The sequence below is a fragment of the Plutella xylostella genome, chromosome 26 (genome assembly GCF_932276165.1).
Source record: "Plutella xylostella chromosome 26, ilPluXylo3.1, whole genome shotgun sequence".
Lineage (NCBI taxonomy): Eukaryota > Metazoa > Arthropoda > Insecta > Lepidoptera > Plutellidae > Plutella > Plutella xylostella.
The window spans coordinates 8,010,536-8,027,811 of record NC_064006.1 but is presented as its reverse complement, the minus strand read 5'-3'; the positions used below and the strand labels follow the sequence as shown (position 1 = coordinate 8,027,811).

Sequence of the window (17,276 nt, the reverse complement as noted above, 5' to 3'; positions counted from 1 at the left end):
TCCTCGCACAGCTACCTAGCGTAGTATTGGTGGAAACGGTCACATATTTTCGTAGCGTAGATATCACATCTTCGCAGCATAGCTGCATAGCACATCTCTGGTGGAAAAGCACCCTTAATATGATTGGTGGATATCAAACGCCTCCATAGCATCGTAGCATAGCACATCTCTGGTGGAAAAGCACCCTTAAGCTTGGTTTTTCAACATAAGAAATAAGCTAGCAAAGCTATAAAATTGTTGTTATAAATTTTATCTAACAAAAGCAATTGTTCATAGAAATATGCCAAATAAACTTTGATGACATTTAAAGAACAAAAGAACTAGGTACCTATAGCAGTCAGTTTTCATTTCAGTAGTATAAGTTGCGCTAATGGACATTATTGTTTGTTCGATGGAAATGTACTTACGACAAAATAATAGTATAATTATTATTACCTCTATTCTATTTATATTCTAAAGCGAGATACTCCATTAAATCCTTGATTAGATTAGATTAGATTCAAAGGCTATTTTGTATCTAAAAGTAAAGTTATTATGTACGTAGGTCTGTCTCATAGATATTTTTGTTTTTTTTTGTTATATGTAATCGTATATGTAATATGTAATCGGATTTAAATCGGTCATAGAACTTCTCTTGGTCATGCGTTATTATTTATCACTCTTATTACGATAAAAAAGCTAAATATATGAAATAGGTAGCACGACAAAATTGCCAGCCTCCAACAATGCAGCGTCTTAATGTAAATCCAGAAATTCTTTGTAAGTAGGTATTTAAAAAAATAAAATGGCCAGCTACGCTGCAACCCTTTCTAAAGCACCTCTGGGTATATCTTACCCGCGTCCCGGGCAAACCAGGCGTTCCCGGACGCACCCGGACGTAGCCCCACACAATACCCGGCTCTCAACAAAAAAACCGTAATTAGTGGGTTTATTAAAAAATACAAAGCCACGGCTAATAGGCTACGTACATTCGTGATGAGCCGAAAATATTTTATGAGCATGAGAGTATTTTCGTCTTGTCCGCTCGCGTGGGTTGTTGGCCGAATTTTGAAGTGAAGCTATTGAATTATGTACGCCAAAAGCATAAAACACCTGAGAGGGAACTAATTTATTTGTGAAAATATTGTGTATTTTTGGGTTAGCATTTGTTTGCTGAATATAAATCATATTTGATAATATCTGTAATTAAAAGTATAATTAAGAGCTTATATTCATACACAAAATAGGCAGAGGTTATTTTTTACAATACATTCTTTTTCACTTGTACTATACTGTGTTGTATGTAGGTATCCTCTGTTTTGACCTACCATCTACCATGTACTTTGGGTACATATCATTGAATCTAGCTCTCTTATTCAAATATAGCCTGTACATAATATGAACATATATATCCTAAAATAGACTAAAGATAAGAAATTAAGTTGTAACAAAGATCCACACCCAGTGAATCGCAAGCCGCCAGCTAGTGAACGGTTGAAAGATACAATTGAATCTTACACCGTCTGCGTTCAAACCTTTTTGCTTTATCAGATCAGGATCAAACATGAACCAAAATTGCACCCTGCTACCTGCCAATAAGATGCAAATTCGCTTACTTATGCAACCGGGTATTCCGTTATTGGATCCGGGTGCCCGGATGCTACTTGTCCGGATTTCAAGTGTCATTCGCCCGGCGGTGTGCACTTGGCTTTATATTCTTAAAATCTCTTTGTCATGTAGTTGTACGTACAGTTAAAGTACCTACTTACCTATTTCGTAAGTGGGATATAATACTACCAAATTTTATTTATATTTAGTAGTTTTGTACCGGGTGCCGAGCGATTATATAACCGAGTGGGTGCCGAGCGATGGACGCAGGCACCCAGGTAGACCTAGAAGGAGATGGCGGGATGACCTGGACAGATTTTTGCTGGATTGGCGTCAGGTGGTCAACAACAGAGACGTGTGGAGTAAACATGGGGAGGCCTTTTCCCAGCAGTGGGACACTGAATGGGTTACTTAAAAATATATAAAAATAGTAGTTTAAAATAATTTTCAATTCAATTTCAATTTTCATTTATTCATATACGAATTAAAACTTAAAACTAATACACAAACATAATAGTTACCTAGTCAGAATATTTTTCGATCTGTGAATCAGAAAATACTTTCCAGATCCCTACATTATTAAACAGGAATACATTTTACTATAGAACTCTTATTGCAGGCACTCAGCTGGTCTAACCCTACATCCTTACCAACAAAGACCTTCTAATACCCTGTATATCCAATCTTACATAGCACCAACTTCTAATGAGCCAACAATCTAAAATCAATTTCAAAACCGCCTGTTCAGGCACTAAAACACCATCTATGTATGCGCGCCAAACTTCACCGCTAAACTTTGCAGTTCCACAGACTATGGCAAGCCTTCGCTCTGTGCAGAGCTAAGTACAGCCCACTCCGGGGCATATCACACGGTAATTTAGTCCGGGGAATACGTATCTACAGTTTGAGAAACTTGTCGCAAGTTAGTCTACTTTGATTGTATCCTGTTACCGTGTCTAAGGTAGTTATGCATTTGGCAGACGAGCTTGTTGATTGGTAGTAATGGAGGTTGTATTGGTGGATTTTGATTTAACGGTCTACAAATTAACCATATTCAACATTATCAATATAACACACAAAAGCTAAGTATAGGCTAAGGACAATCACACCACTCGCTTTTACAAGAAATCAACTACAGAATTTTGCAAAAGTGGTGTATTAAAAGGTAATATCATTTGTTTTTCTTGTTTTTAAAAAGTTTCTGGTAGGTAATTATTGGCCTTTGTCATCTTTTTTAGGCAATTGTTTATACCTAATACTTCCACATTGAATTTATAAATTCAGTGTCTATATAAATACACTTTAAATTATTCAACACTAATTACGATGTAATTACCAGAGCAAATTTGTTAATTTTGTGCTGCCTGGCCCAATACTACGTGATCTGAAGCTAAGTCTAGGTAAACAATTAAATTTCGGGTCACGACTGCTAATTAATGTATAACTTACGATATCCAACTATATTACTTCCTATTATATGCCTTCATCAATAAAATTGGTATCAAGTTAACCAGACTAACCTGGTCTCTGGATCTAATGATTAAATCCGGATTACAGGAGTCAGCTAATCTGGTCGAGGAATCCGAAGCTAGCCACAAATTGGGGTCAGAGCCCGGGAGACCCATTTGAAGAAGATAGCTGAGAACTCAAGGTTTCAAATGTAATTTTCTGTGTGATATTGCTATGTCTGGGCTTCACGAAAATGACCATTACCAAAAATGATAGTAAATTATTAAGCATAACGCAGACTACGTGCCAATTTTTCCATAGTCGGTTATCTAACCGACAGGGATTGTGTTAATGCGCCATCTATGTGTCAAGCTGCGAACCATGTGGAACGAGGCCTGACGACCACTCAACACAATCACACAACTGGATCGATCAAGTACTACGAAGTTCCTGAAGAAAACGCTAGATGGCAGCACTAGAAGATTTATACTTATGAATCGTCTATAAAATCCCGTGCGCACCGAGGCGCGCTCTCTTTACCACGATATATTTCAACCGTCATATACCTACCTGCTTGTGTATATTAAGTTTATATTTATACTTAAATAAATAATTTTAAATCAAGTAATCAACACAAATATTCATTGAAGAGCATCCTAATAGCTAGACCCTTCAGAAACTAGAAGAACTGCTGAGCTGTAGACGATTAGACATTAACATATGGTCCTTCGAGCCGGATACCATAACCAAGAAGAAGCAGCCACGTGAAGCGGTTAAAGGTCTGGCCAAATCGTTCCCGTCTTCTCCATCCTCTTTCACCCGATCTGTGCTAATACCGTTTTATTTTATTCAGTACAACGTGCTACGCGCTGGTCGCAATCGCCGCCGTAAGGAAACTGTGAGTACCCTCTCTTTATAAACCGCCATCATGACCGATAGCTCCTCTAGCCTAAAAACCCAAAGTGACCCACGGACAGACTTAATACGTAACTTAACTAAAAAACGTGGTAATCTAAAAGGTAGGTTAACTTTGTTTGACAAATATTTGAACTCTTTAGACCCGCTTAACTTATCAGAAGCTCAAAAGTCAGAATTAAAATTGCGTAATGAAAGTATACCTTCCCTCTTTGATGAATTCCATGCCATTCAAAGTCAAATCGAAGATGCAATCCCCGAAAGTGAGATGTTATCGCAGTTAGAATACCGTGAATTGTTTGAAAACATGTATTTTAAATCATTAGCGTCTGCTCGGTGCCTAATAGGCAATAGTGACGTGTCCAAGTGCAACTCAAAATCTACGATAAAATTGCCTACTATTACGCTACCCACCTTTGATGGTTCGTATGACCTTTGGATCGAATTTAGGGACACATATTTGTCGATAATTCATAATTCAAAAGATCTAGATGATATACAAAAGTTTCATTACCTAAAGTCATCGTTAAAGGGCAACGCATTGCAAGTTATTAAATCGTTGGAGTGTTCGGCGGACAATTACGTAATTGCTTGGGATTTACTTGAAAATAGGTACAATAACAGTAAATTGTTAATTCACAATCATGTAAAGTCGCTATTTTCACTACAATCGTTGCATAAGGATTCACCTGCTCATATAAGAAAATTAATTGACACAGTTCTAAAGAATTTGCGTTCGTTAAAATACCTAGGGGAGCCTACAGACCAGTGGGATACCCTCATTATTTATCTAATCATTTCAAAGTTAGATGTAGAAACGGAGAAAGAATGGGAAACTTATAAAGCCACAATAAAAAATGAATTAAATGAAAAAGATCCAAGCCATAATAAGCTAACCTTAGATGATTTGTTTAATTTCTTAAAAAACAAAGCAGATATGTTAGAAATGATAAAAACTAATCACTCTAGCTACACAAGTAGGAATTCAGGTGAAAACTTTAAAAAACCACATCAAAACGTGCACAGTTTCGTATCCAGTTCGGCAAAGAACAAGAAAAGTAATTACAATTACCAATCCCACCGCACTTGCGCAATGTGCAACGGTGATCATTCGCTTTACTCGTGTAATTCTTTTCTTAACCTATCCATAACTGATAGGGTTAAATTAGTTACAAACAAAAACCTTTGCCTTAACTGCCTACGAAAAGGGCATACAACCTCAGATTGTTATTTTGGTCCGTGTCGACAGTGTCATAAAAAACATAATAGTTTATTGCATATGGACAACAGTGAGGAGGGCGCATTACAGTCATCATCGTCAGCGGCCAGTCAGGTGTCCCAGGCAACACCCGTCGTTGTACCACCCACCGATTCATCTACCATATTGCATTCGACTTCTCAGTCGTCGTCGGGAACTCAAAATAATGATTCCGCGAGCCTCGCAAGCACACAGTATTTAGAACCGGTTCTGTTATCTACAGCCATAGTAGAAGTATCCGATTCAAATAACAAATACCATAGGGCTCGTGCGTTACTAGACAATGGCAGTCAACATTGCATAATCACGCAATCATTATGTAGAAAAATAGGCGCAAAATCAATACAGTCCACTTATCAAATCACAGGAGTAGGGCAATCAATCACACAGTCAACACACTCTTGTCAAATTAAACTTCGGTCATTAAATACTGATTTTAGTACAGACATAAAATGTTTAGTGTTACCTAACATTACCTCCAATATTCCTTCTATGGGAATAGATAGGAATTCAATTCAAATACCTGAAAACATAAAACTTGCTGACCCATCATTCGGCATTCCATCGCAAATAGACATTCTAATCGGTTCTAACTTATTTTGGGATTTATTAGCGGAAGGTAAAATGCGATTACCTAGCGGGCCGCATCTTCAAAATACACAGTTAGGATGGATAATCTCGGGACCTTTATACACCGACGGTTTGCGCATTACTCAAACTCAGTGTAACTTTACAAACACAATAGACACACAATTAAGAAAGTTTTGGGAGATAGAAGAATTAACTCCTACTGTAAAACAATGTCTTAGTGCCGACGAACAAGCGTGCGAAGATAATTTTACTAAAACAACAATACGGCTGCCTGATGGTAGATTTTCAGTTCGAATTCCTTTAAAGGAATCAGTTGATTCCCTCGGTGATAGTTACAGTACGGCAAAGGCTAGGTTCTTATCACTGGAGCGAAGATTAGAGCGCTCACCTGATTACAAACAATTGTATTGTGATTTTATGTCGGAATATTTAAGCTTAGACACATGAGTCCCGAAGATAATTTTGATTTTAATTCGCCGCATTATTTTCTCCCACACCATGGGGTATTACGCGAACAAAGTACTTCAACCCGCTTAAGAACTGTTTTTAATGCAAGTCAAAAAACAAGTTCCGGCAAATCGCTTAATGATATTCAACATGTAGGCCCTGCGCTTCACAATGACCTGTTTTCAATTCTCTTAAGATTCAGACAATACAAATATGTCGCGTGCGCCGATATAGAAAAAATGTTTAGGCAAACATTAATTCAGGAGGATCAGCGTAATTTGCAACTTATTTTATGGCGAGAAAAATGCAGTGAACCTATATGTATTTATAAACTCAAAACAATAACATATGGCCAGGCCTCAGCCCCATATCTAAGCATGCGTTGTTTACGGCAATTAGGATTGGAATGCAAGGATGAAAACATATCAAAAACAATGTTAAATGATTTTTACGTTGATGACCTAATTACCGGAAATGATAACGAACAACTGCTCTCAACAATATGTAAAGGCGTAAACGAAGTATGTTTGTCTGGCTGTTTTCCTCTACGTAAGTGGATATCAAATTCCCCTGAAGTTATTTCATCTGTCATGCAAAGTACCGAAAATTCAAAACCGTTATCTCTCGGGGAAGATAACAAAAGCAAAACCTTAGGTATAGGTTGGCTAAATAACACTGACGAATTTTATTTCACGTCTGAACTGAATTACAACTCTAATAATATTACTAAACGTTCTATTTTGTCAACAGTCTCCCAAATTTATGACCCACTAGGATTATTATGCCCTGTAGTCATAGTAGCAAAAATGTTATTACAAAAGCTTTGGTTATGCAAGGTACAATGGGAAGACCCTTTGCCTAGCGATGTAGTTAAGTTATGGGAAAAGTTCGTAAATTCATTGATTTCATTAGGTGACATCAAAGTCCCACGACATGTACTCGGGACGGACCCGTGCAGAGTCGAGTTGCATATCTTCACTGATGCGAGTCAGTGTGCATATGGTGCATGCGCTTATATTCGTACTATCCGTAAAAATCACGAAGTAGTCGTGCGATTATTGTGCGCAAAAAGTAAGGTCGCTCCCATCAAACCAATGTCAATTCCTAGACTAGAGCTTATGGGTTCATTAACCGGAGCGCGGCTTCACGATAAAATATTAGAATCACTTCGATTACAATTTGATAGCATAACACTTTGGACGGACTCCACGATAGTGTTAGGTTGGTTAAAAATGTCACCTAGTATACTAAAAACATTTGTTCAAAATAGAGTTGTAGAAATTAATGATCTCACCAGCAGCTCGACGTGGTTACATGTAAACGGCAGTCAAAACCCCGCGGATTTATTATCACGCGGAATGAGCATAGATGAACTCAAAGTTTCGCCTCTGTGGCAAACTGGACCTAAATTCCTACATGATAAGGAAGTTACAAACTGGTCACAAAATAATACAGAAAATATTCAGGATGAATCACAATTACCAGAGTTAAAGTCTAATGTTAGTGTTAATTTGACTTGTAAAGATAATTCAAATGATAAATTTCCCTTTAACAGGTTTTCTAACTACAGCAGACTTATACGTGCATGTACTTACATGTTTCGTTTTATACACAATGCTAGATCTAAAGATAAATCGCAACGCATTATCGGGCCGTTAACTACAGCAGAAATAAATAAATCTGTCGTGGTTTTAACAAAAATTGCCCAGGAGTACAGCTTCCCTTCCGAATATGACGCATTAATTCATAAATTACCTATAAAGTCCAATCGGAGTATTGCAGGTTTAAATGTTTTTCTCGACAAAAATAATATTATTAGAGTTGGGGGGAGATTAGAATATTCAAATGAATTTTCATATGATAAGAAACATCCAGTACTGTTATGCAGTAAGCACTATTTTACTTTGCTAATTTTTAGATACGAACATAATAAATTGCTACATGCTGGACCCCAACTGTTACTTTCACACGTAAGAGAAAGCTGGTGGGCTTTAGGTGGTAGAAACTTAGCTAAAAATATAGTACGTAAATGTGTGAAATGTTCCCGTATGCAAGGACAACTCATACAACCAATCATGGGTAATTTACCCACTGAACGTTTACAGCCAGGATTTCCATTTCTTAGAAGTGGTGTGGACTATTGTGGACCAATGTACATACTAAACAAAAAAGGCAGGGGAGCAAAGCTAGAAAAATGTTACGTCTGTTTATTTGTTTGTTTAGCAACTCGAGCTGTGCACTTGGAACTTGTCACTAGTCTGTCATCCGAATGTTATATAATGGCTTTGAAACGGTTTATATCAAAGAGAGGAAAATGTCTCCAAATCACTTCCGATAATGGAAAATGTTTTGTCGGAAGTGCAAAAGAATTTCAAAAGTTTGTAACTGACAACTCCCAGTCTATTATTGATTACGCATCAGATAACAATATTGAATTTAAATTCATACCTGCTCGCGCCCCAAATTTCGGCGGTTTATGGGAGGGGGGGGTTAAATCCTGTAAACATCATCTTAAACGTGTAGTAGGTAACGCTAACTTACATTACGAGGAATTCATTACGGTATTGGCACAGATCGAAGCCGTCCTGAATTCCCGTCCCATGCATCCTTTGTCAACAGATCCTAATGATTTCTCCCCTCTCACCCCGGCGCATTTCCTAATTGGCCGACCACTGACTGCACCAGCTGATGATGACCTGACGACAAGGCCTACTCCATCATTGAGCCGGTTTAAGAGGATTGAACAAATGAGACAACATTTTTGGCAGCGTTGGTCAAAGGAATACATTTCAGAATTACAATGCCGAACCAAATGGCAGGAGCATAAAGGAGAACTGATACCTAACACTTTAGTTCTAATCAAAGAAGATAATCTCCCACCGCTACAATGGCGAATGGGTCGCATTTTATCTGTATTTCCAGGCAAAGACGGCATCTCCAGGGTGGCTGACATACGCACTAAAACTGGAATCACACGACGGGCTGTCTCGAAGATATGTCCACTGCCGGTGGAGCCATCCAGCCCTGAGACGAAGGGCACCACAGATGACTGATGATGATGCGGCTCCTTGAAAGCTATCGGGCAGCTTTCAAGGCGGGCGGCATGTTAATGCGCCATCTATGTGTCAAGCTGCGAACCATGTGGAACGAGGCCTGACGACCACTCAACACAATCACACAACTGGATCGATCAAGTACTACGAAGTTCCTGAAGAAAACGCTAGATGGCAGCACTAGAAGATTTATACTTATGAATCGTCTATAAAATCCCGTGCGCACCGAGGCGCGCTCTCTTTACCACGATATATTTCAACCGTCATATACCTACCTGCTTGTGTATATTAAGTTTATATTTATACTTAAATAAATAATTTTAAATCAAGTAATCAACACAAATATTCATTGAAGAGCATCCTAATAGCTAGACCCTTCAGAAACTAGAAGAACTGCTGAGCTGTAGACGATTAGACATTAACAGATTGATTAATAAATTAAACATCATCTCCATATAAAATTCATGACAGATGTGTCAAAAATAAACCACTACTCCCTGGTTATGCTCTAACCGACAATGGAGAAATTGGCACTTAGTGTATGACGTCCTTGAATCATGAATATAATACAGTGATTAGATTCCGCCAATGTTCATAATAAAGAAGTTGAGAAAGCAAATAACAACACTACAAAATGTTTCGCCTACATTCTAACGACTTCACCTAACAAACAACACACAATCGCACAGAAATAGAACTTTATTTTTTAAAGATTTAAAATATAGCATTTTTACTGTTCAACCTTGACCAAAGAGGGGTAAGAACGAAAATCGACTAACGATCGAAAGTCCGAGTTTGCAAAATGCATTTCAATTCTATTGTATCTGACTTTGAACCGTATTCGGCTGCTTGTAAGTCATTGAATAGCTTAGCAGACCAAAGGCGAATCAATATAGAAAAGAGGATTGCAAGCGAAGCCAGTCTGGTACAACTACAAATATTTTTCAGAAGGCTAATGTCATCCAGTTTCCAAGTAAAAAAGGAAATGAGGGTCTTTTTCAGGCAAGTTTTATTTGTTTGAGAGCTGTAAACTTTTTTTTACAGCACAGGAGTAAAATTAACCGTACTTTTTACGATCCATTTTGGAGCGCGCGCAGTGAGCAAATGTATTTCGTTTCTGCTTGTTTTGGGTCATATTTTTATCGTCTTGTGATAAATGTTGTTGGTTATCGAACAAATACCGGCCGTTATTAATTAATTATTGATATTATTGCATTAGGTATATTTGTGACGACCGAATGGCGTAATGGTTAGTGACTCTGACTACTGAGCCGAAGGTCCCGGGTTCGATTCCTGGCAGGGGCAGATATTTAAGTAGTTTAAACAACACAGATATTTGTTCTCGGGTTTGGATGTGCCCGTAAAATGGCAATAGGCCCGCTCCATATTACATTGGGACTAACATAACACTCTGGCGAAAAGTGGGTGCAGCAATGCACCGTTGCCTACCCCGCAAGGGAGGACATTAGTACAAGGTGTGATTTTTTTTTGTTTTTGTTGTGTATATTTTTGAACATAGTACCTAACGTTGAAGCTGCAAAAAAAAACGTGAAGAAAACTACCTAAATCTGCAAAAAATCTTCCAAAGACTCTACAAAATAGACTGTGAACATAATGCTTATAAAAAGCCACTATTTACAAACCGAATAATTACACTTTTTCTGCTTGCCCCGTTTCCTAACAAACATCCTGTTTACCGGTTAGCTCCTTTTATCTCCAACTCCGCACTTCCAACCTTTTATTCTTATGTAAGCACCTATTTACTTAAGCCCTTTATTATAAAAGTTCATTGTTTCAACTGGAGATCTTTTTGTGTAATCTACTTTTAATTGTGGCCTTGAAATTGTTATTATTATTAAACAGCAATATACAATAGCGCCTTGAAGCGTTTGAGATGTGGGTTTACCGCTCAAAATATCGTGGGTCCAGAAGGTTCGGAATGTAACAGTCCTTCAAAGATTAAATAAAAAAGGCACAGAGGTACTGAATACCATAAAAAGACGCAAGCTGGAATACTTCGGCCACATAATGCGAAACCCCAAGTACGAAATACAAGGCAGGAGGAGGCCTGGGCGGCCAATGACATCACGGCTGCAAAATCTACGCCAGTGGTTCCAGCTGAGCACTGGAGAATTGTTCCGTGCGGCGGCCTCCAAGACGGAAATCAGCAGGATGATTGCCAACCTTCGATAGGAGACGGCACCACAAGAAGAAGAAGAAGAATATACAATAATTATACAATTCATGATATTTAAAAGTTTCTTCCTATAACTGGGCGTTGGTATATTAGTAAGCGTCCACCTATCGGTATCGTACGTTTCGCACCAAACGGATCGACTCTCATATAAATATTTATGGAGAAACAACGTCGGCAATGCCGATGAAGTGGACGCACTTGTGTGAATTTCTATACAAAGCGATGCGATGCGTCCGTTGCGTAAGATAAAAGATACCGATAGGTGGAAGTTTACCTTTACACCGCTGTAAATAACTCGGCTTGTGTATCCAAAATGCTGTATTTTTATCCTGGTGATATCCTGGATGTGGCAGTAAATCCTCGTCCGTATCTACGATCTCTCTTCAATAGCTGCCCTAAGTCGGAATCTTGTGAATAATTTCCGTAGCGGCGTCAAGATTCAGCCATAAGAGATTACGACGTCGAACATAAATCAACTCTTATTGTTAACCGTTTTGGGGTGTTATTCTATAGGATTTTGCGAGTATTTAAGTTCATAATTCAGTGGCGGGAAGGCCTTTCGTAATCGCGTTATTTCCAGGTAGTGACTGCGGTTTGCTTAGTATTTTTAGGGAATAATTTTAATGTGTTTCTACGGTCGTGTGGTAAATTTTATTTCAAAAATACATAGGTACTGATAAAATGAGAACCTGCTCATTTTTTTGAAGTCGATTAAAAAAGGCTAATTATGGGAAATCCTTTTATTCGAAGAGGGATGAAACAAATTGCGGACATTCTGTCACGTCACACAATCACGCGCCGAGAATGCGAAGGTAAATAATTGGAAAATCTCCCAAAAAGGGTATAATAGGAGACACAAAAATATTTTACATAATCAACTTGTTTGTTGAAATTGACGTTAGTTGCTTTACGTATACTAAAGTCAAAATTTGTTACAACTATAATATTCTGCTTCCTACCAATAGAAATGTGATATCATTTTACCTACCACTAGGAACGTAGGTATATCATGATTATCATCCCACTATTGTCCACTGCTGGCCATTGGTATTAAGTACCACTCATGACAAGAGTCAACACAACAATCCATATATCACCACAATCTCACGATCAAGTTACCACAAAACTTTAATAAATATTTTAAAACACCCCAGCATCTAGGTCAACCCGATCTCTCAACAAAGAAACCCGATAACTTCTATACTGCAAACAGTGACAACTGACAACTCTGTTCAAAGTGAATATAGTCGCAAGACAAAGCGAGCGAAGTTGTCGCTGAATGGAAGTGGGCCACCGGGTTGTCTGGGATAGAGCATCGATTGTTGTGTTGATCTGATAGTAATGTGTACTTTGATTCAGATACATCATATGCGAGTATGTGCTGTGGGTATAAGTGGGTAGATAAATAATAAATAGTCTTGAACTTGAATTGCTGTTTCACTTACACGTTTTACATGGCGCAGCCGTAAAAAATATAAATTCGTGGTATTTAGTGCAGAAAACATTTAGAAAATTGTGTATACCAGTACCTGGGGATATTAATTAATAATATATATTGTTAGACGTACACGAATTCGTCGAGTAACTTGTTATAATGGAATCAATGTTAAAGCCGCCGGCGCCATTTGCATTCGTTAATAACTTAGAGAATGTTACATCGGGTAACTTATCTAAGGATTGGGAAAAATGGAAAAACGCGTTCCAAATATACTTCGACGCGTGTGAACTTTCTAAAAAGGATCCAAAAGTGCAAGTGAGCATATTACTGCATGTTGTCGGTGAACAGTGCCGGGAAGTGTATGAACAATTCAACCAAACGTTTACTGATAAGGACAAACTGATTAAAAAGTTCGACGAGTTCTTCTTACAAAAGAAAAATATAACGGTACAAAGACATTGTTTTTTTACACGTAATCAGCTGGATGGTGAATCTATAGAACAATACGCATTTGAGCTAAAAAAGATGGGTGTAAAATGTGAGTTCAAAGATTTATGTGATGATCTAATTAGAGATAGGCTCATCTGCGGAATTAAGGATATAGCTTTGAAGGAGCGCCTACTACGAGAACCTGACCTAACCTTAAAAAAGTCACTGGACATTTGTAACATTGCGCAAATGTCAAGATTGCAAGTAGGAGTGATAAAAACCGAGACAGAAAAAGATGTATACGCTGTAGAAGAATATGAACAGAGTCCCGATGAGGCCTATGCTTACTGGATGACAAGGAACAACGAGCGAGGCAGCAGAGGACGCGCGCGAGCCCGCGGGCGCTGGAGCGGCCCGGGGCGCGCCGCAGCCGCCTGGGCGAGCGCCGGCCGCCCGCGCGCGCCCGCCCCTGTGCAGCTCCGGGCCGGGCCCTCGTCGACACGCTGGTACCAAGGTCAGACCCAACCAGATTCACCGTCATTTAGACTGAATAAAACACCGTTTATTAGTGCTGACTGTAAAAACTGCGGATTTTATCATGAACGTAATATGTGTCCCGCATACGGCAAACGTTGTTTAAAGTGTAATAATGTTAATCACTTTTCAAGGAAGTGCAATATTTATGATGTACAAGCCGATGAAAATCCAGATCAGGTAATCTATTACTTTAATAAAAATTGTGGTGATTGGTCAATAACTTTGTCAGTAAATGATTGCGAAATACCTTTTAAATTAGACACGGGTGCAGATGTAAACGTTTTACCCAGTCGTTATTTACAACAACTAGGTTTATTAAAAGAGGACCTTCTGTCAACGTCAATGAAGTTAAGAGGCTATTCTGGTGGCGATATTATAGTAATAGGTAGATGTAACTTAAAAGTATTATACAAAGGTCAGTCCTATAATTATAATTGATTTTATAATTGCGGATGTGTCGTCCCCACCTATATTAGGTAGGTATTCTTGTCAGGAGCTAGGTGTTATTAAACTAACTTTAGCAGTTACTATGAATTCTCAAGATGAGTTTACGTCGGGTATTCTAAATGATTACTCTGACGTATTTGAAGGCATTGGATGTATGCCTGGAGAATATAAAATTTGTATAGATAATACTGTACGGCCAGTAGTACATGCACCTCGAAAATTACCGGTAGCAATAAAAGAAAACCTAAGAAATAAATTGAATGAAATGGAACAACAACAGATCATAGCCAAAGTAGATGGCCCAACAGATTGGGTAAACAGTATGACGGTAGTTAGGAAACCAAATGGTGATCTACGAATTTGTCTAGATCCCCAGGACTTGAACTTAGCTATTAAGCGAGAACACTTTAGTCTCCCCACCTTAGAGGATATAACTGTAAAACTATCGGGGGCAAAATACTTTAGTACAGTCGATGCTAAAAACGGATTTTGGCAATTAAAGTTAAGTAGTGACTGTACAGACCTCTGCACCTTTAACACAGCGTTTGGAAGGTATAAATTTTTAAGACTACCGTATGGCATTACGTCTGCTTCCGAAGTGTTCCATAAAAGAATGTTTGAGATGTTCGATGATATGGAGGGCGTATGCCATTTCATAGATGATATTTTGATTTTTGCAAAAACGCGACAAGAACACGATAGGAGGCTGAGGGCCGTATTGGATAGGTGCAGATTGATCAATTTGAAACTAAATAAAAATAAGTGCAAGTTCGGTCTAACAGAAATAAAATATTTGGGTCATAAGTTTACACAAAATGGTATCTATCCTGATGAATCTCATACATCTGCGATAAAAGAAATGAAAATTCCAGATAATACTAAAGATTTAGAGAGGTTTTTGGGATTAGTAAATTATATAGGTAGATTTGTACCTAATCTGTCAAACAAAACTTATGAACTTAGGCAGCTCTTAAAAAAAGATGTGGAATGGCATTGGACTGACCAACATCAAAATGAATTTGATAGTTTAAAAAATATCTTAGTAGATGCACCTGTTTTACAATACTATGTTGTAGATAAGCCCGTGGTGATATCAGTTGACGCGAGTAAAAATGGATTAGGTGCATGTATTCTACAGGATAATTTACCAGTAAGCTATGCATCTAGGTCTATGCAATAGAAAAGGAACTTCTAGCATGTGTTTATGCCTGTGAAAAGTTCTATTGTTATATTTTTGGTAAAAATGATGTGATAATTGAGACAGACCACAAACCGCTGGTAAATATAATAATGAAACCCATCTCCAGCGCTCCAGCCAGACTCCAAAGAATGTTACTGCGATTGCAATTGTATTCTTTTAAACTAGTGTACAAACCGGGAAAATACCTATACATTGCAGATACGTTATCTCGCGCACCACTACCCGTCTCTAATCAGCAGTTAGAGGAGCGGGATCATTTTGATGTTCAGGCTCAAGTTTGTGCCGTCACAGCGTGTAATCCGCTGACGGATACACATTTTATAATTTTGCAAAAAAGTACAGAAAGTGATATGGAACTCCAGCTAGTTATTAAATACATAAAAGAAGGGTGGCCAGATAATAAACAAGATGTGCCCGACTGTGTCAAGCCGTACTGGTGTTTTAAAAGTGAGTTGTCGATATCGTATGGTCTTGTCTGGAAAGATAATAGAATTGTTATTCCTAAAGCATTGAGACATGAAATGCTTAAAAAAGTACACGTAGGGCATTTAGGATTAGAGAAATGCAAACTTCGTACCCGCGAGACAATGTTCTGGCCAAATATAAACAGTCAATTAGAAGATTATATAAGTAAGTGTCAAGCTTGTCTAACTTTTAAAAACGAGAACAGGAGAGAAACTATGATATCACACGAAATTCCAAATCGGCCGTGGTCTAAATTAGGTTCAGACACTTTTCATTTTGATGGAAAATTGTTTTTAATTGTTATTGATTATTATAGTAAATTTTTTGAAGTAGCCGAGCTTAGGTCGTTAAAATCCGAGGAAATTATTCAGCAATTAAAAATAATCTTCAGTAAACAGGGTGTTCCGGACATTCTCATGACCGATAACGGTCCGGAGTATAGTTCGTTTGAGTTTAGACAGTTTTCGGAACAATGGCATTTTAGTCATGTAACGTCTTCCCCTCGATACCCACAGTCGAATGGGCAGTCAGAACGAACTGTCCAAACTGTGAAAAATATTATGAAAAAATGTAGGTATGAAAGTACTGATTACAGATTAGCCCTCTTGGAGTACTTAAATACACCTATTAGTAGTTCATTGGCCTCCCCTTCGGAAATATTAAATAGTCGAAAAATGAGGGGGCTATTACCGTGCATTCCGAAGTTACTTAAGCCGAAGCTACAAACTAACATAACATATGAGTTAAATAAACGGCAAAGTATGCAAAAGCAATATTATGATAAGGGAGCACGTGATCTAGCACCACTACAAGTAGGACAAAGAGTAAAAGTACGAGTATCTAAACAGTGGGTCGATGGGTCAATCACTTCATACGTGGGTAAAAGATCCTATTCGGTTCAAATTGATGGTGGCAGTAGATTGATTCGAAACCGACGGTATCTCATAATCAATCCAAACGCCAACAGATCAAACCATGATCAATCAACATTAGCTTACGATGATATCGTCATCCAGAATAGTCCTCCTAGACCTCCAATTAATAATAATGTTGTTTGTCAACCATATGTTTCTCGTTTTGGCAGGGAAGTGAGACGTCCTGATCGGTGGGGCTACTCACACACTTAAGTAAGACGGATGCCTTCAGTGTACCTATATACTATAAAACTATGTATAGCCATGTACCTAGCCATACCGACTGTTATTTTATGATGATTCATTGTTGTTATTTTCTGAGTATAGGAGTTTACTGTTATTTTATAC

General features: G+C 38.1%; 2 protein-coding genes across 2 annotated transcripts in view; one reads left to right on the top strand and one right to left on the bottom strand.

The window, feature by feature from the left end:
• Window positions 1-17,276, bottom strand: part of LOC105398834 (complexin) — a 272,602-nt gene that overhangs the window by 164,268 nt on the left and 91,058 nt on the right. The window lies entirely within an intron of this gene.
• LOC119691185 lies at window positions 3,389-9,630 on the top strand. Its single transcript, XM_048630665.1, has one exon. It carries the CDS (start codon window positions 6,244-6,246, stop codon window positions 9,298-9,300), a length of 3,057 nt encoding a protein of 1,018 aa, XP_048486622.1. The 5' UTR covers window positions 3,389-6,243; the 3' UTR covers window positions 9,301-9,630.